The sequence below is a fragment of the Abramis brama genome (genome assembly GCF_963993115.1).
Source record: "Abramis brama genome assembly, chromosome: 1".
Classification (NCBI taxonomy): domain Eukaryota; kingdom Metazoa; phylum Chordata; class Actinopteri; order Cypriniformes; family Leuciscidae; genus Abramis; species Abramis brama.
Window position 1 is genome coordinate 35,336,054 of NC_139963.1, and position 26,490 is coordinate 35,362,543.

The window sequence follows — 26,490 nt, forward strand, 5'->3', positions numbered from 1 at the left end:
CTTATTTTTTATTTTGAATATCCTTCAAATCTCCTTATACAGCAATTACTTCCAGTCAGAAACAATATCCTGTACAAGGGTTCATAGCATTCACACGCTCTTACGTATATGGTCAAGTCCACAGGAGAATATGTCCAGAAGTATAAGGAATAGAAGAAATAAAAAATAATTAACAACATTTAAAATAAACAATGTGAACAGAACAAACATCAACTTAAAGTTCCCCTGGCTCAGAGTTAGTTCTAACGGTCCTCCATCACCGTCATTAATGGTGACCATCTTTCAATAAAAAGTTCCATAGTTTTTTCCATAGTGTAAATATTTCTTAAAATTGTTAGCCATTCAGCTTGGTTTGGCGACTCCTTTTTAAGCCATTTTATTGTTTTCTTTGCTGCTACCAGTAATATCTGTAATAAATACATCTTTTTCCTATATCACAACTGGCTTCATCCCTAGAATTGCTATCAGAGGGTCTCTTATCAGTTCAACATTCAATACTTTATTAATAATAATGTAACTAATGTAAAAATTGATTTCCAAAAGTTATCTAACAATGGGCATTGCCAAAAAATATGCGAGTGAGTAGCCATTGTCTCTCCACACCGCCTCTTACATTGACTTGATTGGTTCGGATTCATTTTAGCCACAACTTGTGGTGTTCTGAAAAATCTGTTATTTATATTCCACTGAAATTCCTTCCACAAATTGGCGTTCGTGACTTTGTGAGCCTGAGTACATATCTCCAGCCAAACTTCTTCAAAGGGAGGGCTCTATTATTCTGTTCCAGTTTGGGTGTTTGAGTATGAAGCTCCTTAATTGTAGGTACCTGAAAAAATCTGTTCTTGGTCATTTAAAATCTGTTCTCAGTTGTTCGAATGATTTGAAGTTGTTATTACTAAATAATTGGTGAAGGTTGAAAAGTTTCCAATTTTTTAATCCTGCATCAAGTCTCAAGGGAAGAAAATTGAACTCAAAACGGAGAGATCGCCTGTCAACTTAAACATTTAACCACCTTGTTTTACTCATAAAACTATTCTCTTTACTCACAAAATGTCTCCTCTGGGACTCTGACTTTGCAGCACATCAGATTTTTAAATAACGGAAGATGAAAACTTCTTGAATGAGCTTAGTAATAATTTCATATCAAGTTTAGCAATTTCCTTGCTTGATCCAATCATAGACTGTAAAAGGATCCAATAGCCATTTTGTGCCCAAACTGAAGATTATTGACGTGCATAATAACTTGTTTATATTCAGTCTTTATAATGCTAACATTTACATCATCAAAAGAAATAGACAACAATATATACACAGAATATCTTTTTAATAAATATAGGTATTGTATTGTATTACTTTGTAAACAAAGTGCAGTGAAGAGATTGTATTAATACAATTCAAAATCTATATATGCATTTTAATACACTACAGTATAAATGGAGATTATTTTCTGTACAGTGATGCTGGATAGTTTGACGGTTTTTATCCTATAAAGCTGAAATGTGTCATTTTAGTGTCAACAGCATGATTACGTTTTAGTAACTGTCCATTTCGGTATGTTTGTGCGTTCCAAAGTCATTTTCAAACACACTTAGCTTGATGATTCCTGTCGTATTAAACAAATTAAAGATGCTAACAATCGACTACTGCTATATGTACACACAGTGTTGTTATTGTCCTTCAGAGTCAGTGAGTCAGCTGGACGTACTCAGGGGGGAAAAAGCCCACACGTCCACGGCAACGACCTTTCCAGCGTTGAGAATCTGAGCAGTCCAGCAGGTCTATGACATCACCCCGCAGGAAGTGCAGCTGGGTGTTGAGCTCTGGATTAAAGTCAAACAGGGCATGTGCGTGATGGGGCCACTGCTGGGAAACAATAACAGACAAAGGTCATTATTGCTGTGCCTACCTTCACATTTTCCACATTTAGGTCCCTTTTACTGGCATACTTTATGTGCCTCACTATTATGATGACACCTGAGATATTTTTCATAGTTTCATTACTGATTAGTGTGTTTTTCCTGGTGTGGATTACATGTCATTTGGATAAATGGTTCATTAGTTAGTTAACTACATTAATTAGCATTACCTAAAATTGAACTGCACTTATACAGCATTTGTTAATCTTTGTTAATGTTAATTTCAACATTTACTAATACATTATTACCTATATGAACAAACAAGGAATGACTGTATGAATCAATGAATCACTTCTGACACCTCTGTGCTCACGAATGTGAATACCAATGTTTTTACACATTTGCTGTCTTTTACACTTTTCCCATTAAACTAGAAGCATTTAAGTATGACATTTTAATTGCTGTTGGCAAAATGTTGGTACCCAGTTCAAAATATTTTCATAAGAATAATATAAGTGTTGTCTTACCTTTAATGCATGTTCTGTATCCCTCAGAAACACAGTCCTTTCCCTTGCAATGCTGTTGGTCTTGTAGAAGTCCACAAGCTGATTTAAGGAAGGGAAGATCTCCTCCCAAACAAAGTAATAGCCATCTCTATCCTTTAACACCTTGAAATGCTGTACGTGATCCCCATAGCTGGTAAGAAGAGACCAAGATTCAAAATAAACACACAGCACTACAGAATAAGCCCTCATATATTGCAGTGACACCAAAAAGGAGAAAACTTTTAAGTCACTCTTTTAAAAGTGCAGTGTGCCACTTCTGTGCCACTAGTGGAATTGCAATAATGACTGTTTCCAAACAGGTTTTCCAAACCATTGTTATTTTAGTTTGTTTACATCATAGTATCTAATACTATTTTGATTCAGCTTTTATTTTTTTATTAGCTTTTAGTAATTGCTTTGTAATTCCATTTTGAGCAATGCTGAAATTACCGGTACAATAAAATTAATAAATTTTTCGAACGTATCAAACAAAATGTAGACTATAACCATTTGGCAATGCTTAAAACAAAACACAAACTTTTAAACCAAGACATTTCACAGGAAGAATTTGCTGGGTTTTTTTTTTTAAAAGGGTCATGATCCAGGTTCAAAACCGTAAGGATCCTCTCTGGACCGTACAATGCTGTGTTGTCTTTTTTGTCGCGTCGCATTGCACCGCTCACGTCCGGTGTAGACACGGTGTTAAACATCCTCTCTTATTTTTAAATTTTAGGATCTGTAAACAGCTGTACTTAATGCATGTGCATGTCTTAAAAAAAGTTTAGATGTGTCTTTGGTTGCGTTAGGTTAGAAAGCTCCTTGATGTCTTTAAGAGACTCTGCAAATATTCTTTTCAAAGCTGTGAGAACATATAAATAATTCAGCTTTTGAAACACAGCAAACTTTGTTCTTTCAACTGTATGACAAAGGCATGCATAAAGACTAATTGAGCTTTATGAATATTAATAACATATCTTGAAATTTCAAAGTAAAGTAGATCAAAGGTAGAAGCATGAGTCATCTCATCTCATTTTTGAGTGCTCACAATGATACACATCTCTCTGCTTTCTGGAGCGATCAAATTCATTTGTCACTTAGTTTACCTGCAAATAAATAAAAAAAAGAAATAAAAAAAGTGAAAACCGTAATGTTGGAGAGCTTGTCTTTTAATAATCATAAAAAGCTTGCGACTGTCAGTGTGAAATACTGTACTTCCTCAAAAGCTTCCTGAACATCAGAGGGTGGATGCTTCATCATGCAGTGCTATTGAAGGGCTGATTAAACTAGTCACAAGCACACTCTTGAACTGAGTCACAAGTCCAGCTAAATTAGGTTGTTTTAACAGAAATAAAGTCTGATATGCGGGTTATTTAATGCTTTATACATACAAATAAAAGCATATAAGAAGCTGTGATTTACTTTTCTTGTGAGGCGTGCCACTAATGGCCTGAAGGTTTCTATGCATATGCTGGATGTGAGGTTGAGGACAGAAACAGTATTTAAATATAGATGGACATGAGTTGGTGGTTCATCAGCAGATCCTGTCATATCTGTCAGCCATCAGTGTCATTAACAATGACCTACATTCAGTGCTTAAATCGTCAGTGCTGTTGTGGTTTGTTGCAAGGCAGGTACATCTCGCATGTGTTGTTGAGGTTACAGCAAATGGCTGTGGTATGTTGCATGGTCTTCAGTTTACTGCTGTAACAAAGCTGTTTTATTTGAATCTCTCTGATTGAAGGTTTAATGATTTTATCTAGGGAACAACCCAGTTGCAGTTTTAGCTCCCCAATGCAGGATTACCTGCTTGCTGGCATTCTCTCCTTTCACTGAAGATGATTGACAGGCTGAACTACTCTCTGTTTTGACCCTTAAGCAACATAATGAAACCACTCTGTCAGAAAAATGATTGTAAGTTAACAAGTGGTTGCTAGGATGTTCTGGATAATTACTAAGGTGTTGCTATAGGGTGTTACTGCATGCAAGTATTGTGATTACTGATGTGTTCTAGGTCATTTTAGCATATTTTTATTGCATTGCTAGTTTTTTATTGTCTGCCAGGTAAGAAAATAGCACACATCTCAACAAGACCCATGTTTTGGGGTATCATTTATGTCTGTATTACAAACAGTGAGGTAAAAGTTGCATTTAGGATGAAGAGTTTAATACTTAGGTTTAGGGGGTTGGTTTTTCAGTATAATAGAGATGTTTGCTTTAGCAATGTGAACAAATATATATTGATTGCAATGATCCATTTAAGACATCCAAGCTTAGTTTTGTGGTTGAGTCCCTCAGTGTCCCATTTAAAGACAGACAGATGGTTCACTCCTAGACATTTCACAGCTGAGTTATCATCATTTCATCTTTATTTGGCCAAGTGGAGTGACTAGGCCTGTGGCGCAGGGCCAGAATAGATACACAGCGCCTTCTTAGTATCAGGCCCCGGTGTTAACAGACCTGACTGGTGCCCTGCAAACAGCAGAGGATGCCATCTTGTCTAAGAAAAGAAATGGCATCATTACTCCAGTCTTCAGTGTCACATGATCCTTCAAAAATTATTCGAATATGATGATCTTCTGCTCAAGAAACATTTTATTATTTTCAAAATCCCTGGATATCTTCTTTAAAATGTTGGCATATATGGTATAGAGAAAAATGAAATATGCGGGAAGGTGAGTGCTGTGAAAAATAAAATAATGCCATCGTCTAAGGTTTCTTGTAGTCTCGTCAAATGAACCTGCTTCAAACCTAGATGACATTGGACAATAATGCTCAAAGTCATCAAAGATTTACATTTTTAGAATCAAAGGCATTCCAGGCATTTTGCACTATGACCTTGATTTGTTAATTAAAGGAGTAGTTCACTTCATTTACTCACTCTCAAGTTGTTTGGTTTGGTTGTCAACTGTTTGTTTACTGACATTCTTCAAAATATCTTCTTGTGTTCAGCAGAAGAATGAAATTCATAAAGGTTTGAAACAACTTGAGGGTGAGTAAATTATGACAGAATTTATATTTCTACTATTCCCTTAACAGTGATCACTGCAGAGACAGTCTGATTAGTAATCTGAATTGGCAGACAGGGCTCTCTCAGGGAATGCATGGATAGAGAGTTTGTGCGTCACAAATTAGTCCTGGACCTGCAGACCAGCTGCCAATTCCCCTTCTCATGGTGTGTTTAATCTCACAATAACCCGAGCCGGTGCTTCCACACCTGAGGCCAGCCCTGCTCCAGACCGCAATGCTGCTGACCAACTCAGCCATCAAGAAGTGGATGGTAAAGAGCCGGACAGAATAATAATGTGATCCCCGCGCGTTTGATGAATTTTAAATGAAATCTGTGCTCCGACGTAATAGCTTTCTGATGCTCTCATTTTCAGACAACTTCATGGTACATTTTCTTAAGCAGAAGGGGATATTGGTGTCCTTCGCGAAGTAGGTCAGATGGGTTTTGATGGACCCTACAATCTTTCTTCTTATTCAAATTCTAGTTATACTTTTATGAGGTGTGCAGCGAACAACAAATTACATCAACCTACAGTGTATAGTGAACAGTGTATAGAGCAGGCTTGGTTATGCAGGTTGGGATGCGTCTTACCTCACTGACATAGAGAATTCTCCAGGTGCACTCTCACTTTCTCTTACTAAGAAGCTTCCACATTCCTGCTGGCGCAGTCGATTCTCGGCTACATGTCTGGAGATACGGCCCGCAAACCATCTGTGGGCGAGATATAGGGGAACAACAGCACTATTAGTGATGCAGTTTAACGTCTAGACAGGCCACATGTGTCTGGCTGTTTACGGTCACATGATACTTCAGAAATCATTCTAATATGCTGCTTTGGTGCTCAGTTATTAGTAATGGTTATTATTATCAGCGTTGAAAAGTTTTTATTGCTTGATATGTGTTTGTGGGAAACACATATCCTAATAGGAGATTTAGGATATGTGTGTATACGGTAGTGTATATACGGTATAAACTGACATACTGTAGAGCTGGAAATTAAGAATTTGATGAGAAATGTTCGAGTTTACTGAAATTTCTCACATATTATAGTACACTTTTGGTACCAATTTGAGATTTACATGGGGATTTACATTTTTCTCCATCTGTGGAGCAGGAGGCTTCAGTAAATGTCTCCATTTTCACAGTTTAATCTCATTGTTGTCTAGGTGAAGCAATTGAGACATCACACATATTCTTTTTATTCCCAGGACCATTCTGCCTTAGTGAATAAAGACTAGTGAATACCAATACCAACACAAGTCCACACAATATTTTCCAAGATTTACAGACATAAAATTGTACTTACGTGTGTGGCCGGACGCTGATATAGTTTTTAGGTACGTAGCCCTTCCTGTTAACCAACTCTGCTGTGTACCAGTTAGGATCATCTTCCTTATTAATGATCTAGTGGAAGAACAGCCAGTAAGCTTTGACCAGATCAAATCATTTGTAGCAAACAAAAGCTCTGTATGTATAATCCAACTCAAAACAGCTTATACCTTGAGCACATCTCCCTTCTGAAAGCTAAGCTCGTCACTTTCCGTGGCACAAAAGTTGTAAATTGCTATTGCTTCCATCCTGAGTCCACTGAGCTGGAGGTGAACCCCAAAAGATCAATATGGGTAGACGTCCCACCACAGCCACAAAATACTGAACGGAGGAAAGGATTGAGCCACAGAGCATCCACACTGAAACAGACTGTCCAGAGACACGCTCACTGTCAAACACTGCACCCTGATAAATGAACCGAGAGAACTAGCAGAGAGAGAACGTGTGTGGGTCTAAAAGAGAGAAAGACAGAAAAAAACATGTGGGAGGGAGGCAGGGGTGGCAGTTCCTGTCTCAGCGTGCTCTAATAGAAGGAAATACAGCTATGTGAGAAACAGGAAAGTTAAAAAAATCATGGGAGGACGACGAAAAGAATGGCCTCTCGAAAACTTCCCCTCATCAGAGAGCCGGACCTGCGTATTACAAGTAAAGAAAACACATATGTGTTTGCCAGACTGCTGTTTTATGAGCAGATCTGTAGTTTGTAAATGTATCTGGTTAATCTGTGTTAGGCTTGCATATTACTATACTCCCATGTCTGGAAATAGCTGGAGATGAATTATATCAGCTGAGGAGCTCATCTGAAAAGAGTATATGATTCAAAGAACATGTGAGTTTTGAGATGAGCAAACGTCCCCAGAGCTGCATGACTCACAGTACACCTCTCATGCTCCTCTATTGGTGGTGCTGTTTAATCCTGAAATGCACATGGACGTCCCATTTTGGCTATATTTCTCACATAAAGTGGTCTTTTCTTTTGATCTCCTCAGTTATGGTGCCTTTTTTTTTGCATATTTATGCTTTTTTATAGTAAAATGGTTTCCATTAATACTTATAGCTTCAGCTATGTTATCAGCATGTAGACGTATGCTTTAATATCACATTGATATCCATATTTATATTTAGAAAGAATGATCGCAAGCTGTCATTTATAAGATGCACAATAAACAATGTTCTAACATTAACAAAAATGAATACAGGGTTGTCCTTTTTATGCATGTTACATAATAGCTGTACTTATTATATGAATAACAATAAATTACATGCAACTAACTTAAAATAAACCCTATTCCTAACCCTATACTAAGTACATGTTAATTAATATTACTCAGTAGGCTACTTAAATACATAATTACACAGTAACAAGGACACCTTCAAATAAAGTGTAACCATATACTGTAACAAATGTATCGCCGATTGCAGTTAATGTTAGTTAAATCATTAAGTAACATTAACTAATGGGACCTTATTGTAAAGTGTTACCAGTGAGGTGTAGTTCACTCAAATTTATTCTCACACACATCTAAAGTGTCATTCAAATTTATTTTTCATTGACTTATCCACTAATTCAGCACACACTAGATATCACTACCAAATTCAACGAGTCTATCATTGGCTATTACAAGAGGACCATAATGGCACTCATTACATGCACAGACAATCAGCATTGCTGTTTCAGCTGATGTCATGAACACTACTCTGCTGGGTGAGAGTTTAGACTTAAAGAAAGAAGGTGTACAGGTGTGTCTCTTGTATGTGTACAGATATCACCACATAAACTACAAATTAGGAAATCAACTCAACAACATTTTCCGTGACTTAACTGTTACTTCATCTTGGAAACATTTTGCACCACAAAAGACATTCGGTGAATGTCAGCAGCTCTCAGATGTAAGAGTGGTTGTGAGAATCTGCTTGGTGTGAAGGTGTGCATAGTCAGTTAAGATGCTTATGTGTGAGAGAGTTTATTGCCGGAAACCTCTATATATATAGATACACTCTAAAAATGCTAGGTTGTTTCAACCTATGTTTGGGTCAGCGTGGGTTGAACAATATATATATTAAAGCCCTATTAGTATTTAAAATGTAATTATATAAAAAAGTTCCTGAGAAACTTACTCATCAATATAAACAATCATATGAGGGACAGAAAACAGGGCTTCCTGAGCATGAAACAAGGAAACCACAAACAAAGGAGTCAGTCTGTAACGGTGAAAGATATATTTGCACCATTTTACACTTCATTGCTCATTTGACTCAGTGGTGTATGATTAATAACCGCAAAATTTAAACAATCCTCATTTAAAAGAAGTAATGCACTGTATTCTTTGTCACCAATAGACTGGAGTGAAACATTCTTCTAAACAAAAGAAAATATAAAACCTTTAAAGGGATAGTTCACTCCAAAATGAAAATTATGCCATCATTTATTCACCCTCATGCTGTTACAACCCTGTATGACTTGTTTTTTTCTTTGGAACACAAATAAAGATTTTTGTGTGTCTGTCCATGCAGTGATAGTCAATTGTAACCAAAAACTTCATTGCCATTTGAAGAAAACTATGCAGATTGGAAAAAAATTTGAAATTGCTAAATGGAAACTACTGTTTTGTTTCTCGGTAGGATGTCACAGTCTGTGTGCAGAAATAAATGCAGGCATGAAAAAAGCCACAAGGCTCAACCACACGGCTCTGATATGGTCTGTTTACTTTTAGATTCACTATACATTTACCATATTCTATAATTAATGAGATTTAATATCTGGAGGTAAAACTGTGGCACTGTATAGACTTGTCTTACTTTTTTTGTATTAAACACAGGTCTAATTCTGTACCATGAGGAGGAAAATCTTTACCATGCTGCCACTTACTGGTCAACTCATGTCAATACTATCAAATCTCTTCTAATGTAGCCGCCCAAAAGGCTAGGCTGTATGTATCAAATCAAATCAAATCAAGTATATTTGTATAGCGCTTTTCACAATACAGATTGTATCAAAGCAGCTTCACAGTATTAAATTAAAATAAAATAATACAACAAGGTTTGTTTCTAGTGGAATTTATTGATTGATAAAATAAAATTAAATATCCCCAAAATATCCCCAACTGAGCAAGCCAAAGGCAACCCAGTTGTATTACATGTAACTAAACATTTTTCTTTTGCTTATCGACATGCAGTCAAGAATTTAATTCCGACAATTGCGATAGAAGATATTTGTTACTAAAACATCAAATTATGCAGTCCAAGTGTAAAAACCTAGTATCTCAGATAATCCTCAGGCTTGAAAGGGAAACCAGCAAGTCTATGTCTATTCAAAGCAGACACCTAAAAACTCTTTATTATTTAGTAAAAATACTACTGATATTGCTTTCACCATTACTGATATAGGCCTCTACTACAGTGACTATATAGAATAGTAACTTCAGTAGTAGTAAAACTAGTAACTTGGTAGACATTACTGTCAGAAAATAAAATATAAAATAAAATACAAAAGAAAGATGGTTGGAAATCCAAAAATTGATTTGTTATGGCTTTACATTATTAACCATTACTGTGGCGTTCAGGTGGAAAATATTGTAGCCTACATTTTGTACAAAAAAGGGGGAATGTTATTGTAGGCTATTATATTAATATTAGGCTATACAAATAATGTTATTATTCATTTTCTTTGTAAATTTTCTTCTGAGACACAGTTACTTTAAACATGATGAGAATATTAAGTTTATTTCCTAGAAAAAGTCCATCAGGGTCACAGTCAGATTTCTCTAATTTCACCCCACTTGGGGGCCACATTCCACCGATTTGATCAGTTTCGGGAATAAGTCTCACGATGACGAAACCTATGCACTAATTTCAGCAGAACATCGTATAATGCGTGTCTTGGTGGACTTTCATGGCCGTGAAGAGGCCGCGGCGGTGAAATTTGGGAAATAAACAGTTTTAAGAATGAAACCCAGTGAGTTTGGTCACACCCTTTGGCTTGTCTCGCCCCTCCTGAGGAGGATGAATGTGCAGTCAGACTCAGAGCGCCATGTTGAACGGTGTGGGTGTCACACACACATACACACACAAGCCCAACACACCAACACTAACGCTCACCTCGGCCGTTTCTTAGAAAATAAAGTTTCTATATCTTTAATACGAGTAGTCTGTACTTATGCCGGGTGTTACCCCCGGTCATCATCAGCACAGGAGGTTTGGTAAGTTATTGTTTTTGTTTTCTAGTCGCTTCTCTCAGTGCGGCGATATCTCCACCGAGCACCACACATTTCGGCTTGAGGTTTAACTAATTCAGGAGGTTATTTTTTAAACAAACACACTTCTGGAGAGTGAAGGACTATGATAAAGCTAGGTTTTCTTTGGGGTGTGAGTGGAATTAGAGCGACATTTGATTAAACTAGCAAGTTAGTCAAAGCATAGCCACAGTTAGCTAGCCTAAGCGGCTAATACTTCAAATCACTTTATAGCTTTTAAAAAGTCGTTTTCTCTAAAAATAAAACATCAAAACACTACAATTCAGGTGTGCTACGTCTTATGACATTTTTAACAACATTATATTAGCAGCATAACATAGTTTAGTTTTTAAAAAGTTCTCACAGTTGATGAAACTTTCGTCGTGGTTTCTGTAGCTTGCTAACGTTAGTTAGCAATTAAACGTTATTAATGGAAACGGTCTAAAGTCGTTAACGTTGCTGTTTTACATCTTTTAAAACAGACACAGACATTTAAGCAAAGGTTTATTTTTTATTTTGGTCAACAATTGGACGTTTTATAGGTTTGGTTTTGCTAACGTGCTAAAGTTAGCTTGAAACTTAAATACATTTGTAACCGGCCTTGTTTGGTTAAACTGTTGGCAACAAGTATCCGTGGGATTTTGTGTTTCTATAATAGTTATACATTCAAATAGAGTTGTAAACACATTTTCTATTCACCTCTAATCCTGGTCCATTCAGTATATAGCTGTAAGTATAATTCCTCTAGCAATGGTACCTTATATAAATATTTTACCACGACCTAACTTTGGTTTATACAGGTCGTGGTAAAATATTTATATACAGTCCTTTCTTGAGATGTTAACTAATAGCTTTTCTGCTCAGATTTACCGTGTTTCTAATTCAGTATTGTTGTAAGTGTACCTGTGAGATTACTGTGTAGTCACAAATCATTTGCTTAAGTTTGTGTAAAGACGGATTTGTAGATTGACCAGTTTGTTAGTCGACACTACAAAGATTGTAGATAGTGTGACCCGACAGAACCGTTTTATCCCCACAACATAGACGTTTCACACAGTTTCCCCCTCTGATCTCCTAGTGGACACACCCGTGATTGAGGAGAATCATTGTCTGTTGTTTCTATAATCAATTTCTGTATCTTCATCTTTTAGTGTTTTGCTTCCTGTAATTAGACAGAGTCTCTAGAGGACAACTGAGTAATAGTCGATCTTCTACCTTATTTAGCAACTGAAGTGGAATTTACCAATTATCATGTCTTTAAAAACAAATGGTTTAGAGCTTGAACATAGTCAACAGACTAGGCCTATAACATTGAATATATTACCTGTGTAATTTCAAGGACATTGTATAGTTTTATAGGACACAGTTTACATGGAGTGGCAGAACCGGCTGGATTACCCGAGAGCAGAATGCAGTGCTCATGCACCCACTCTCACAAGCTCTGGCTTATGTGAAATTCACCTTACTTCAGTTTGCCTTGCAGGCCTTCTATGGAGGAATTCTAGATATGTGTGTATTTCAATTTCCCCCCCTAATGTATGTTGTGTTTTGTGTACAACATCTTTACACCTGCTTTTTCTTGCTGCTGGATTCACTTTGCCACCATAGATCCTTCCTTAGCGCTTCCACAATGGATCCTAAAGAGGCGAGACATGCTGGCGCTTGCCATGCACATTATCTTTTGTTTGAATTGAGTCATACCTGGTTGCGCTGTCCTTCACAGCTGTGCAGAACTTGCTCTTGGTGTTTCTTATGCAGGATTTGTATTCGCTGCATGGGTGTCATGCAGCCAGCCATGGATCGGCATGGCCTGCGCATGTCAAATGATGGAGGAATAGGTCACATCAACTGCTGTGTGCAGCAAGGTCACCATGATTTTGGTGATTTTTGCTTCTTGTTGCTTTTCGCTGCTAAAATTATATTGCCTATGTAATGTGTGCTGGTTTTTGGCACCTGTATGTTTATGTAATTTTGCATTAGGTATTAAGGGTTGCTTATTGTTAAAATCTTATTTTAAATATTCTTTCTCTTCTTGGAAAATTGACCAAAAATATAGAAGACTCATTCTGCGCTACACGGATTGTTGTCCAATCAGATGTACTCTGGAATGAGAGTGTATGTAGTGATTCATGATTCATTGATGACAATTAAAGATAAAGATTTATGTAGTCGAAAGAGGCCATTCACATAGACCTTGTTTCTACAGCTTTTCCAGTGTTTTCCTACAATGTCTTTGACTGTCATGCTCACATCACGTCTTTTGCTGCATCTCGCACATGACACTGCAGTCTAAAGTTGAGTTAAACTTTTAAAAACACATCGGACGACCTTGTGTATTCTAAGTGAACTGAAATTATTAGCTTTGTTTTCAGCCAAAAATTATTGAGAATTGGAGGCCAATGTTGACTGCAACTGCAAGGATTTCAAATGGCTTGTATGCAAAAACAGCGCTTCACTTTTCTGTTAAGAAGAAAATGTTATTGTTAGTTCAACCAAATGTTGAAGGCCATTTCAAGGAGGTATTCAACAGTTCGCAGAATAAGGAAGCTCTGTTGCGATCTGGTGTTGACCAAACACTGCTGTGATTCCTCAAAATATGTTCATAGCAGCATTTCCATGTAGTGTGAGAGGAGTGTTGTCAAAACTGAATATTGTAGATGCAGATCAGGTTCTTTGGCACTCTTGTCTCAAATGTTTTAAAGAAGCATTTATGTATTTCAAAAGTATTGTATTTAAAGTATTGATTCATTAGTAGAAAATAGATGGCGAGTACGTTTACATGCGCGTTCTTAAACCGATTATGCTTAAGCCGACATCATGTGCGGTCATGTAACTGCTTTCCTTTATCAGCGCAAGGCCATAAACTGCTTAAGAATAAACCAATCAAACCAGCTAGATTTTTGCCCATTACCCCGATTTCGCCTGGCATGTAAACACCTAAACCTGCATTCTGTCAGCTTATTGAAGTGTGCATGTATGATATGTGTGTGACAGGAAACCATTCGTATAAGGAAGATTTCAGCGCATCCAGCCAAACTGTCCTAAGACAAATAAAAATGTGTTCTCATCTTGTGCAGCCGAAGGACAAGTGGTATAGTTGTAGAAACTTTGGATTTCATCAAAAATATCTTAATTCTTGTTCTGAAGATGAACGAAGGTCTTTTGGGTTTGTAAAGACATGAGGGTGAGTAATTGATGACAGAATTAAAATTTTTGGGTGAACTTACCTTTTAACATCAACTTGCATAATAAATGGAATACTTTGAGTGAAATACATGGATGCTTACGTTTAGACCACCACCGGGGAATAACCTAGGGTTTTTTTTTCTTGTAAATGTGGTTTATTTGCATTGCCAGGTTATTGTTTTGCATGTAAATTGGTAAATCTGGTTATTTCACTAAACTGATTTTTGGTAGTTATCAGCGGATTGGTGTGCATGTAAACACGCTCGGTGCTGCTCGCAGGACTTGCTATGCTGGGTCTCTGGCTCTGCTTCAGCACTGATCACTGAGACTCCTTGATATTGGCGGGACATTGCCAGACCTGTTCTTTTAGTATGGAGGAGGCCACCACTTGCCTTGGATCCGCACACAGACCCGGGCCTGTGTACTGGCTTCCTGGGCCCCCGTCACAGTGAGAGCCACTGGAGCTTTGTTCCGGTAGTGATACAGTTGCCCCTCTCTTCCTCTGATGTGCTGGGTCTGAATTGGTCATTAAAGCAGCAGATGTTTCATTAGGCCGTGGCTGTATTCATGTGTATGCGGGCTGGGGGGAGAGGCAGTGGGGGTTGCTCGCAAGGCAGCGCTCTATTGGCTCCTCCGTGGGAGAGCAGGAGTCACATTTCAGTGGCTTTTAATGAATTTATGGGATAGGTTGAGATGTTTTGTTGGCAATGAAGCATCCCGGTGTGCTCAGGACAGGAAACTTATATTTAGAACGACTTTGATGCTTCATTTGTGCTAGCAGAGACGACTGATGCGTTTGAGCTCAGAACATGGATTGTTTTTACATGCCGTACTGTAATGGAGAGCAAAGTATGGTGCAATTACTTTTGGGAAATAAGATGTCTTCCCACAGAAGTGAGTGTTGTGTTACCGTAAAGATGAGTAATAGGAAGAACTTCACACACTAAGCCGCCCTTCTGTGTGCGCACAGTTATGTTTTACTCCACACATACCTGGGTGGTAGACTTCGACTTGTGCTTAGATTGAACATGGAACAGCTGTGATCCATTTCTCTTTATCTGAACTGTGGTATCAACAGGAAGAGCTGCAAACTACAGTTTAGGAATGGACCATTAAACTTCTGTATGTTCATGTGACGCTTATCAACATGATCACTTTCTTTTCTTTGATAATTGCCTTAACTATTTTTATGCACAAGTCTACTATTATGACTTGCTTCTCGTTTGAACCTTTTCTATTTCTGTCTGACATTTTGGTTTTGTGTTTCAGGTAATGGAGGAATTCATCGAGCTGGCTTCCTTCTCTGTGTGGAAATGGTTTTAACAGGCACAGAGTAACAGAGAAACTGTTCAAACGGATAGCGTGTTCAAACGATTGCACAAAGGACTTCTTATTTGTTTTTAAGCAAAACTTATTTTTTATTTTCAATTATTTGTAACACTACACGCCACAATGCCAAGCTCAACCATTCGGAGACAAATGAAAAATGTGGTTAATAACTATTCAGAGCCAGAGAAGAAGGTCAGGGAAGCGACTTCCAATGACCCGTGGGGCCCCTCCAGTTCTCTGATGTCAGAGATCGCCGACCTCACTTACAATGTGGTGGCCTTTTCAGAGATTATGAGCATGATTTGGAAGAGGCTGAACGACCATGGAAAGAACTGGCGGCATGTGTACAAGGCCCTGACTCTGCTTGACTACCTAATCAAAACGGGCTCTGAGCGAGTGGCCCTGCAGTGTAAAGAGAACATCTTTGCCATACAGACGCTGAAAGATTTCCAGTATATCGATCGGGACGGCAAAGACCAGGGCATCAATGTCAGAGAAAAGTCCAAGCAGCTGGTGGTGCTACTAAAGGATGATGACCGTCTGAAGGGTGAGCGCTCTCAGGCCCTGAAGACTAAGGAGCGCATGGCACAGGTCGCCACCAGTGTGGGCAGCAACAATCAGATCAGCTTCGGCCGTGGCTCCAGCCAGCCCAACCTCTCCACCAGCTACTCGGAAGAGTACGGCAAGTCTGAGGGTTCACCTGCATCATATCATGGATGTAAGTTTCTTTGGTTTGTTAACTTACCAGGCATGGAATCCAAACATTTTTTGGTGCTAGCTGTGGGGTAAAATGGTTTTAAATATGGTAAAAAGTCTGTAAACCGTTTGATCTGATCAAGCCAGATATTTTACCAAATATTTAAAAATCTGTTAGAAATATTCCATGTTATTTTCCAAATCATGTACTTAAAATATACACTTTGCACTCTACCATCTAGTGTTTTTGTGAACCAACATCAGAGTCTGATTGGCTCACAGAGCTACGTAAGGAAGGCTGTGACAGTTGAAAGCATGAAGTGTCCAATATTCCACCCTTGCTTTTTTGCGGGGGGGTAAATAACTGCATCATTTGAGTATTTGAAGTGCACTATCAGTGAGAACACTGCTCACACTACATACTACATCTGGATAAATTGAGAATCATGATTAGATTCTCCCATGATTCTGAATAGACAACTAAACGATAATGTCATTTAATACAGTTTCTGACAAAATGTAAATGCTGCAGTCTGTATAAAAAAATTATTCAATTTAGATTTTTCTTTATTCCGTTTGAATGAATGATTTATGAGTCATCCATAAATACCTCACTTGTTTAATTACTGGATGAATCACTGTTTTTGAACTAATCTTTTGAATGTCAAGAATTTGTCCATACATACGCAAATTGTGACGTACCTTCTGTGTTGTTGAGGTCCCTCTAGAACCCTAAAACTATGCTATTGGTTGATAGAACATTTGATGGGTACTCAACCTGCACAAAATATTAGCAAAAATTGCAGCTTTTGATCAAGCATTACAAACAGCAACCTTCTGGAGTCCTAGAGGGACTCGATTCACTCGACAGGAATAATTCTTGACACTGGCAACGACACGTATTCATCTTATGCTTAATGTAAGAGTGGGCTCGACCATTGTAACTTGATAGTGTTTGAGGCTTCCGGTCTCATCCGCTTCCAGTTATTTTAGCTGTAAAAAAAAAAAAGTCCATTATGCTGCTTGATATTGCATTGCTGCTTGACTGTTTTTTGTCATCATATTCTAATTTATTCTCATAATCACAAACACACTAGTTTGTAGCACAAATTATTTAACCATTTACTGCATTTTGTTATTCTTCCAGTTATTTACTATAGTGGCTAATGAATCGGAAGTGCCCAGTAAAAAAGCTTACTTCCGCATTGCAATATAAGGTGAATAGGACTTGGGCATTTCAATTTTTTGGAAATGTATTTTTCTTCTCTAATCTGCATGTTCAGATTTCATGTGGACTTAGTCATAGCTATTTTAAAATAACCTTGTATGTTTCTGTTGCATATAAACAGATGCACCACAAAATGGTTGTAGTGTCAAAGTTTACCCCCTATTGTATTCAGACCAGTTTCAGGATCAAGAGTTTTTTGTTGTTTTTTTCGCAGCAGGTTTTTAAAATCGCTGTAACTGTGGAACTAAAGCTTTTTTAAATGCTACAGGATGCATTATTCTTTAGGACCACATTAAGCCCTTTACTGACAGTAATAGGTTGGCATCCTGCTGATCTTTTCCCTTTATGTCTGAAATGTTGCTGTTAAGGGCAACGACTAAATTTGGGCTGGTGCTGTTGTAAAGGAGTCAACTTTGTTGAATTCATTTTGAGAAACTCTGTACACCTGGAGCTTTGACCACATGGGGCAAATTCTTTACACTGCAGACCAGGAAACTGCTAGTCTGCTGTTACCCTGCAGGAGATACATCCTCTGTTGTGCCTCCCTGCAGCACTGAGTGGCTGTACGTCTGCCCCGGACAGCTGCGTGCCATTCTTGTCCCACCCCTTTCCCTGAGCTCGTTACAGGAAGACAGAATTCCTCAATTCCCAGAGGTCTTTTACTCTGCCCTGTGCTTCATGGAGGAAGCTGTCTTTCTCCCCTTTTCCTTACTACCCCCAACTCCTTTTTTATACAGGATTTAATAATCTTCTTGAGAATAGTCAGCCAGTGTATTTTAATGACCCACATGGTGTAAAGTTAGAAATCTAAACACACGGTTAAGTTTTGTGACGACCTCGTTGTGTGTCCTTTGTCTTCAGTTGCATTTAAGTGTGTTTGATTAAGCAGAATGTAGTTGAAAATAAAGAGTGTGTGGGGAGCTTCATAGCACAAAAGAGTCTGTAAACAGCTGAGTCATTAAAAAAGGGAAAATTAGAAGAAAAGCTGATATGTTGGCAGGAGTGGTTTGCATTCCAGTGCTAGTTTCCTTGTATTGTTTCTCTATAAACTGTAAATGGGCTCTCGGTCAAATCTAATTCACACTTCAACAGACTGAAGGAAATTAGAACATGGGTGCTTTTGGGAAAATGTTAAATTAATTCAGTGTTGTGCGACAGAAGCTTTTTGATATGATTTTCTAGCGTTTAGATAGTAGAAAAATACATTGTAAAAGTAATCAATATGAATAGAACGGTTAAGCCAAATTTTCAAAAGACACACGTCACTTTATATGATCAACAGATTTAATATATGCTCGTATATAAACATTGATCAGTGCACACAAATGGAGACCAAGAATGCATAAAATGCATACAATGACAAAGATGAAGACTTAATATTTTTAGCATGTATTTTTATGATTTGGCTGGACTGCAAAGAATATTTTGACAATAAAATTTGGATATTGTTTTTAGCAATTTCAACCAGAAGCACAATATCAACATTGGCATGCGATCCTAAACAAAATAACCTATCAAAAATGAATAGCCTAATGTGGATAGAAATAGCCTACTATCCGAATATGTTGGTTGTACTTAATTGGAGTGTACTTTCCAAAATTACTGGTCATGCATTTACATATTACCCTAAAAATGTTAATACAAAATGAAAATACAATTATTGTGTCTTTTGGTGGTACTCACAAAAACTTTTGCAGTTTTACAATCTTCTTGTGATAGGCCTGCAGTGTGATATGAAAAACTTAATCTAAAATTATTTTAAACGCCATTGTCCATGCAGTTTTCATATTAACCGAAAGACTATAATGTTTGTTTATTAATTTGTCATACCACAGGACCATTTAAATAAACATAAAGGCTAAAGGTTGTTTGGATATGAAGGTGATCTGTTAAATAATCTGAAATTATAGTTATGGTGATTTATATATAAAATCTATTATAAAATCTTTGTGGAAAAAGGTTTGTCCATTTCTGTCCATTTAGTAATAACCTGCATGCAAGTGTATTACTGTTTTAGTCAAGTGAATTGTAATGTGTGACTACTGCTTATAAAACCGCTGACGGAAAACCTTTAGAAAATCCTTTCTAGTTTCTAAATTAGAAACATATTCATATGAAGTCATTTTCATATGTCAAAACAAGCATTTCCTCCCCTCCCCCCTTTCTGCACGCTGTGTAATTTCTGTGATGTTATGTAATTTTAAGGTGTCCAGGGCATGAACATGGCACTGAAAACATCTCCATTGTCAGTTTCATGCATATGAAAAGCTCTTTGTGTTGGTAAATAGGGGTGTAACGATACACTCATGTCACGATTCAATACAAATTGCGCTATTTTGAGCTTTACGTTTTTTATTACTTTATTATTAAAATAATATGATTATTTTATTATAACATATCCTCCATTGCATTTTTTCATTATATTTAACATTGTAGTAGTTTAATGTAGTAATGTCACTGATACTCCGTAAACTTTAATTCGTTCCTCTTTCCTTTTTCCCTTTTTTATCAATTTCCTTGTTGAGCACCATATTTTAATTTGAGCAACATATTTCTTTGCTGTAGATGTGTGTGAGCTTTGAATCTGATTTTCCACACACAGTACTCACCCTCAATGCAGGCATTCATTGGATCTCTTACACAGACTCTCCTGGTGCTTGCTATGTCCCACCTCTCCCGTTATTAAAGAAATGGTTCGGAGTAGAATCAACCTAGGTTCCTTTGCACCATGACCTCGAGCCAAACACCCCCCCAGAAGCTTTTTTTCCCTTGGTCGAACATTATTACATTTAGAGCTTATTTAGAGATATCAGCCAAATGACTTGGTGCAGGCGCTAATGGATCCTATGATGTATCTCGTAACTTACCCCACTAATAATGCCCAGAATGGTACCAAACTTCTACAGTAGTACAAATAGGTTCTGTACTCATAAAACGAGGCATTGGAAAGTTTGTAAGTACATCAGGAGTTAATTTAAATTACACTTGCCTGATGGCTTATGCTAGTACCGCTAACCCGGACGTCGAGGTCACTTCCGTGATTTGGGAAAAGCTCGTAAAAGTCCTGGCAGAAAGCGATGCATAAGGATGTAGTGTAACGACGCCCAGTTCCAGGAATGCACTAATATTTTGTTGGTAGTACCAGTTTGCAATCAGTTAGTTTTAATCGCAAGAAAGCGTGTCAAAATGACTACCTATTTCCAAACTGTAAATGATTAGTTAATCCCCCAAAAAAAAAATTCTGCATTTACTCACTTTCATGTTGTTTTTGTGCGTCAAGCAAGCATTTGAACATCCGTGTTTACTACAGTATGCGCAATCGCTGTAAATATGTTCATCATATAAGGCTATCATGTCTCTTCAGAAGATTTGGATTAGACCACTCGATTGATTATTTTACAATGCCTTTGACATTTTTTTGGATCTTTTAAGTTTTAGAGGAATAGACTTTAGTTTTACATAGTTTTTTCCAAGGCTATAAAATTGGGTGAATTGTATAGCCTTGGATAAAACAACTCTATATCGCGATCACATCGTTTACATCAATACATATAGTCACATTTTTATATTGCGATATCTAAATATAACAATGTATCGTCACACCCCTATTGGTAAACTGTGTGTGAGATATTCACAGGTGCAAATAACCAAGGGAAAGTATTTAGAGCTGCAAAACTCAAATGCTGCGGCGCTTACTATTACTATTTTTCTTTAATCCCAAGATTGGTTGCGGAGCAGTGGATGGTTTAATTTGCTGTGTCCTTTAGCAAAGGTTTTGATCTTGTTTTAAATAGATTCTGGATAATTTACGTCAGCCAACAATAACATAATGCAGCCAAACTTTGCTCATGTCTTCAAACTCCAAAAACATTGGTGTCTATTTTATTTTCTTTTTTGTTTTGTTTAAATTAAAAAGTAAAATTATTAAATTAATCTGTCATACAATGTGACATTTATTGCCTTTTATCAGAATCTTGGCCACATTTTGAAATATTTTATAATGAGATTACATATAGTACTATCAGTCAAAGATCCAGCTGTGTTTCAAATAAGAACAACTACAATTTGGTTGTACATAGTTTTAATGTCAGATGTCAGATTTGATGAACAGAACCATAGTTATGAGTGAAATGGTGAGCCAATCCTGTTTACTCATAAACTGACAGTCTGTTAACTGACTGTCTGGTTTCACAAAAACAGCAAGCTCTAATCTGATTGGGTGCTTTACATGTCAGTCAGTCAGCCTCTTACTGTTTAAATGTGTGGTTATTGGTCCGAATAAGCTAAAAAAAAAAAAAAGTAGACGTTCCATGCCAATAGCCAAACATCTTTCTCAGTCAGTCTATCAATGAAAAATAATTCTTGTTGCTTAAGTTATGATTCTAAGAAATTGACGTTGAACCACACAGTTTGCATATGATTCATGTTTCCACTTTAGCCCAATAAGGGTTGGTGTGGTGAGGACGGGAAGCACTTGTGATGTCATCTGTGATCTCACCAAAAACACCACGCTCATTTCCCCTATTCGTCTTCACTGCTTTTCCCACAGAATCTCAAGCCCTTTGGTCGTAATTTCCATTCCCTCGAGGGTTAGAAACGGGAAGCTTCTGTTTCTAGAGGCACTGAGAATCTCCAGGTCCAGTTTTTCTGATCATTACTGAAGCAATACATCAAGACTAGGCCTAATGGCTGTCAAAGATCTTATGGATCACAGACGAGCAGTCCAGAGCCATAGAGAGAAAGAGTTGCGACACTCCCATAGACCTCCGTTGTAAACAATGGCGGCGCTTTTAACCGCCTACTTCCGGGATTAGAAGATCTGAATAGTTCCAAACACTGTCATTTGGGCGTTGGACCCCATTCACTTACATTGCAGCGCGTCGAGTTGTTCCAGAGTTAAGTTGTTGAGATATCGACCTCTTTTGAATTGTCAACTGTCTATATTGTATCAGAGGCCCTTTGCGATGCTTATACTGGTCTTCATTTGTACATGCACAGCGTAATTATTTATATTTTATGTTGGATGTTTCAACCAATTTTCAAGCACTGCGCTAGCTAGTTAGCTAGCGCGACTTCGTCAGCTGTCACTGTGACAGTAAGAGTTCGGTAATGAATCGCTACCACCTTTATAGCAACTTTTATTTAATTTAATTTTTTGGGATATACTAACTTTTCATTATGTTTTATTGTCTTGAGTGAAGCGGCTTGTGAGAACAATGCTGGACCTCTAGGATTGTTATGGGATCACCAGTCCTGTCTGTTTCATGGATCACCTGCCCCTGGTTTTTGTTTTTCTTGTTCACACACAAGCACACATTTTGTTGTCTGTCATTGTTTAATAAAAAATATTTAAGCGAACTCTGAACGGACGGCCACGGCAGACCTCTTTGCGTGATCACGAAGGTGTAATGGCTGAATCAAAATTTATAAGCAAAATCACGGGAATCAATAGCCTAATACAGCCCAGTTGTGCTAAAATAAATATCATGAGACGTCCATCATCAGATGAATGATATGGAAAAGTTAAGTTAGAGCCGCTAAAGCCAGTGCTACTACCCATGCGAACATGAACACTATGCTTTTCCCTCCAAAAATATAGCCTAAAACTTATCTCCAAATGCAAAACTGACATTAACAAAATGCAATAATGCAATAACAGCTGAAAAAGTACTTGGGTGTGTGTTTTATTTTATATTTACCGTTCAATAATGCAATCGCTGCTGTCTGTCCCATAGAAGAGCATGACAGCCAGCGTGTGTTTTGGAACTATTGCGGCTTACATGAACCACGTGACAGCCATAGCGGCGACATCAAAGAGTGTCGCAACTCTTTCTCTCTATGGCTCTGGAGCAGTCTATTGATTGATACTGCTTACAAGAAGACCGATGGAGAATTAAAGCATCAGAGCCTTAACACAAATGCAAAGCTCTTTTTGTCAGATGCGCCATGCGCTTTATAGTTTGAGCAGTTGTGGTTGCTTTGAACGTAGGGTTAATTCTAGCCTTCTGACCTGTACTTTTGTAAGGTGTGTGGCTTTTCAATGGCCTGTGACTGCTTCATGTGCTTCTGAGATGCTTATTTCATAAGCACATGACTTTCCCTAATCCAATCAGTATAGGAGGAAGTACTCTCGTCCACTGCTTTAGCAACAAGCTTATAATATGCAGGTTTGCCTTGGGAGCATTTAGAACTTCGCCAGTGCAAAGTTTGTACATTGAAGCCAGTGAACCTTCACTTCAAAACAGACGATTGAAGCTCTCACTCCAATATGCTGTTAAAATAAAGGCAAATAAAACCAATCCAGCCTATTCTACAGTCTTCAACCCACAATTTACTCGCTTGTATGAGAGCAAACCTAAAAGCATCAGATCCTTCGGTATTCGTATTAAACCACATTTGGAGAACTTAAATACAAATTTGAACATTTTAAATCAAATACAATTCAATTCTATATCTCCCTGGACATTAAAGAAGCCTAATATCGATTTGGATTTGGCTCATCAGAAGAAAGGAGTGACTCATGTATATAGACAGCAATATTTGGACATTAGAAACCAATTCCCTTTTCACGTAAATTCACAGATGGTTCGAAGGTGCAAAATGGTGTAACGGCAGCAATGGTGACTGAACATCAACACTATGTAATCCGCATTCCAAAACAGTGCTCAATTTTCTCTGCTGAAGCACGTGCTTTACTTTTAGCTTTGGAGCATATTGAAAATACACAACAAAAGGATTCTAGCATTTTTACAGACTCGAAATCTTGCCTTCAAGCAATGGACACTTTAAAAATGTATCATCCTTTAGTGGACTGCATCTTAACCAAAGTGGATTATCTACTAAATCAGTTCTTCAGTATTATCTTTTGCTGGGTTCCAGGCCATGTTTGACTTTCAGGAAATGAACGAGCTGATGCAGCTGCTAAGGAAGCTCTTAATCAGGAAGTTGATGAATGTCAAATTCCTCCCTCAGATATCAGACCGATTATTAATCGATTCATATTAAGTGGCAAGAAGAGTGGAATATGTGCAATAATAAGCTATATGAAACTCATCCGGAAATTACAAACAGACTTTTTATCACTCTTAAAAACTAGACTTGATCAAGCGGTCTACACCAGATGTTGCTTTTTTGCTTAAAGGTGAAGACCCAAATTTATGCATGTTTTGTAAGATTCCTTTATCTGTTAAACATATTTTATTAGATTGTCCTGGACTTAATACTAGCAGAATGCTCTTTTATGAAGTTACCTCACTTAAGGACTTATTTAGTAAGATTATGCCTGAAAAGATTTGGGATTTTTTTTATCATTTGTTAATTTAAAAAATCTTGTATAATATGACTTATATGACTGGTTTTTATTGTATTTATGATATTTGTTTTTTTGTAATTGAATTTTTGCCATGAAAATAGCTTTGAATGCTGACATGGCGCTAAATAAAATAATCTGAAATAATATGCAGGCTGTTGTGACTTGCCCAGCATGCAGGTGGAAGTTTGGCTTCTTTATTCTGGCCTGACAACTTTCTCATGAACCCAACCGGGTGTGGTAGCAGTGCATTGCTTGAATGATAATGGCATTGTATGTGTATTTTGTTTGTTTCAGCCACATCTCCCAATGCATCTTCAGAGTTGGAGCAAGCCAGGCCTCAGACGAGTGGAGAAGAGGAGCTACAGTTGCAATTGGCTCTTGCCATGAGTCGAGAGGCTGCCGAGCAGGTGCAGTACATCACGTTACAGGGCTCCAGACTCACATTTCAGAGCAGTAGCCACTAAGTTCTACAGATGGTGGCAACAGCACCTGATTTGGTAGTTCTGGGAGGATTTTTAATCATAGTTAATTTAATCATAAAATCACTATTATTTTGCATTAATAGGCCCTAAGTATAGTTACTAATAATATTACATGTTTGTTTATTGGACATTTGACAGTAAAGTTTTTTTTTTTATTAACAGCAGTAACATGCAAAAACCTTCTAAAATATTCTACTCTTATTAAATGTACCATTAGAGCTTTGAAGTGCTGGAAAAGGGCTTGAATTTCACATTCAAAAGGTTGTACGAACCCTGAAATGAAAAATGAAAAATCATTAAGCTATTTCTGCCACAATACCATGGTTACAGTTAGCGTTGCTACATTAAATGCATGGTGAATGTTAGTGATTTGTGGATTGAAAAGCCCTCTATAACTTGTTTGGTGGGTCTGCCTAGAAGCACAGAGGTACATTTAAAGAGCTTTTATTGCTTTTATATGCTGCAGTGATTTAATATTTTTGTTGGCCAACTTGAAAGTTAGCATCACCCTGGGTTCCATCATTTAGTTCTTATGTATTTTTACAAGAGCACAATTATAAACAAAAGCAGTCTAGTGAGTAGATGACTTTACCTGTTGTGTGGCATTTAATGTCCCTGACAACCTCTGTAGTTCTGTTTAGCCACTTTTTCACAACTGCCTTTTTCAAGGTAAAAACTTTAGTAAAATCACAATTGGGGTATTACTAATGTGTTTTATTCATAGAATAAAACGTGAATATCTTGAGCTTGTTAACCACAGACCCTATGTCACACATTTAACCAAAAACCTATTCAAAAAACCCACTGACCTCAAGAAGATTGAACCAGGAGTGTCAAAATGCTAACTTGTTTCTGAGTTTTGGCCTCCAAAAATACATCATGCCTGAAGTCTATTGAGCTGCACCTGCTTTGGGTGGCCTATTCACGGAATACATTTTTTTAAGTTTAAAGATTTAGAAAATAGATTTTAAAATAAAACAATGCATCCCATAATGAACTCCTCCACATTTTGAGGCCGAAATAACTTATTTCAGTTTTTGATTCTGGTTATTTTCATTCCTTGATTTTAATTTGCTCCAATATTTATGAACAACACTCCACAGTTAAAACCGTATGTTCACCACCCAGACAAGCAGCACGCAATTTCAGAGAATGACTTGCTCTAATGCCACACTGTGAACATAATCAAATAGTCATTTACTGCATCACATGTGGAAAAGTATTTGGGACACAGGAGTTTGAATTGGCAGTGCAATTTTTTTATAATGTTTAGGCCAGTATTTGTCAC

General features: G+C 37.5%; 2 protein-coding genes across 2 annotated transcripts in view; one reads left to right on the plus strand and one right to left on the minus strand.

The window, feature by feature from the left end:
• Nucleotides 1–1,307: 1,307 nt before the first annotated feature.
• Nucleotides 1,308–7,557, minus strand: grapa (GRB2 related adaptor protein a). Its single transcript, XM_084126321.1, has 5 exons — nucleotides 6,908–7,557; nucleotides 6,715–6,812; nucleotides 6,000–6,119; nucleotides 2,384–2,552; nucleotides 1,308–1,863 (listed from the first exon to the last, which is right to left on the minus strand). The coding sequence occupies exons 1-5, from the start codon at nucleotides 6,983–6,985 to the stop codon at nucleotides 1,684–1,686; spliced, it is 645 nt and encodes a 214-aa protein (XP_083982447.1). The 5' UTR covers nucleotides 6,986–7,557; the 3' UTR covers nucleotides 1,308–1,683.
• A 3,197-nt stretch (nucleotides 7,558–10,754) lies between these two features.
• epn2 (epsin 2) overlaps nucleotides 10,755–26,490 on the plus strand; it is a 28,573-nt gene continuing 12,837 nt past the window's right edge. The window contains exons 1-3 of the mRNA XM_084086461.1: nucleotides 10,755–10,936; nucleotides 15,425–16,202; nucleotides 25,015–25,127. Of these exons, the coding sequence (XP_083942587.1) occupies nucleotides 15,608–16,202; nucleotides 25,015–25,127 (708 nt within the window). The 5' untranslated portion in view covers nucleotides 10,755–10,936; nucleotides 15,425–15,607. The remainder of the gene's footprint in view (nucleotides 10,937–15,424; nucleotides 16,203–25,014; nucleotides 25,128–26,490) is intronic.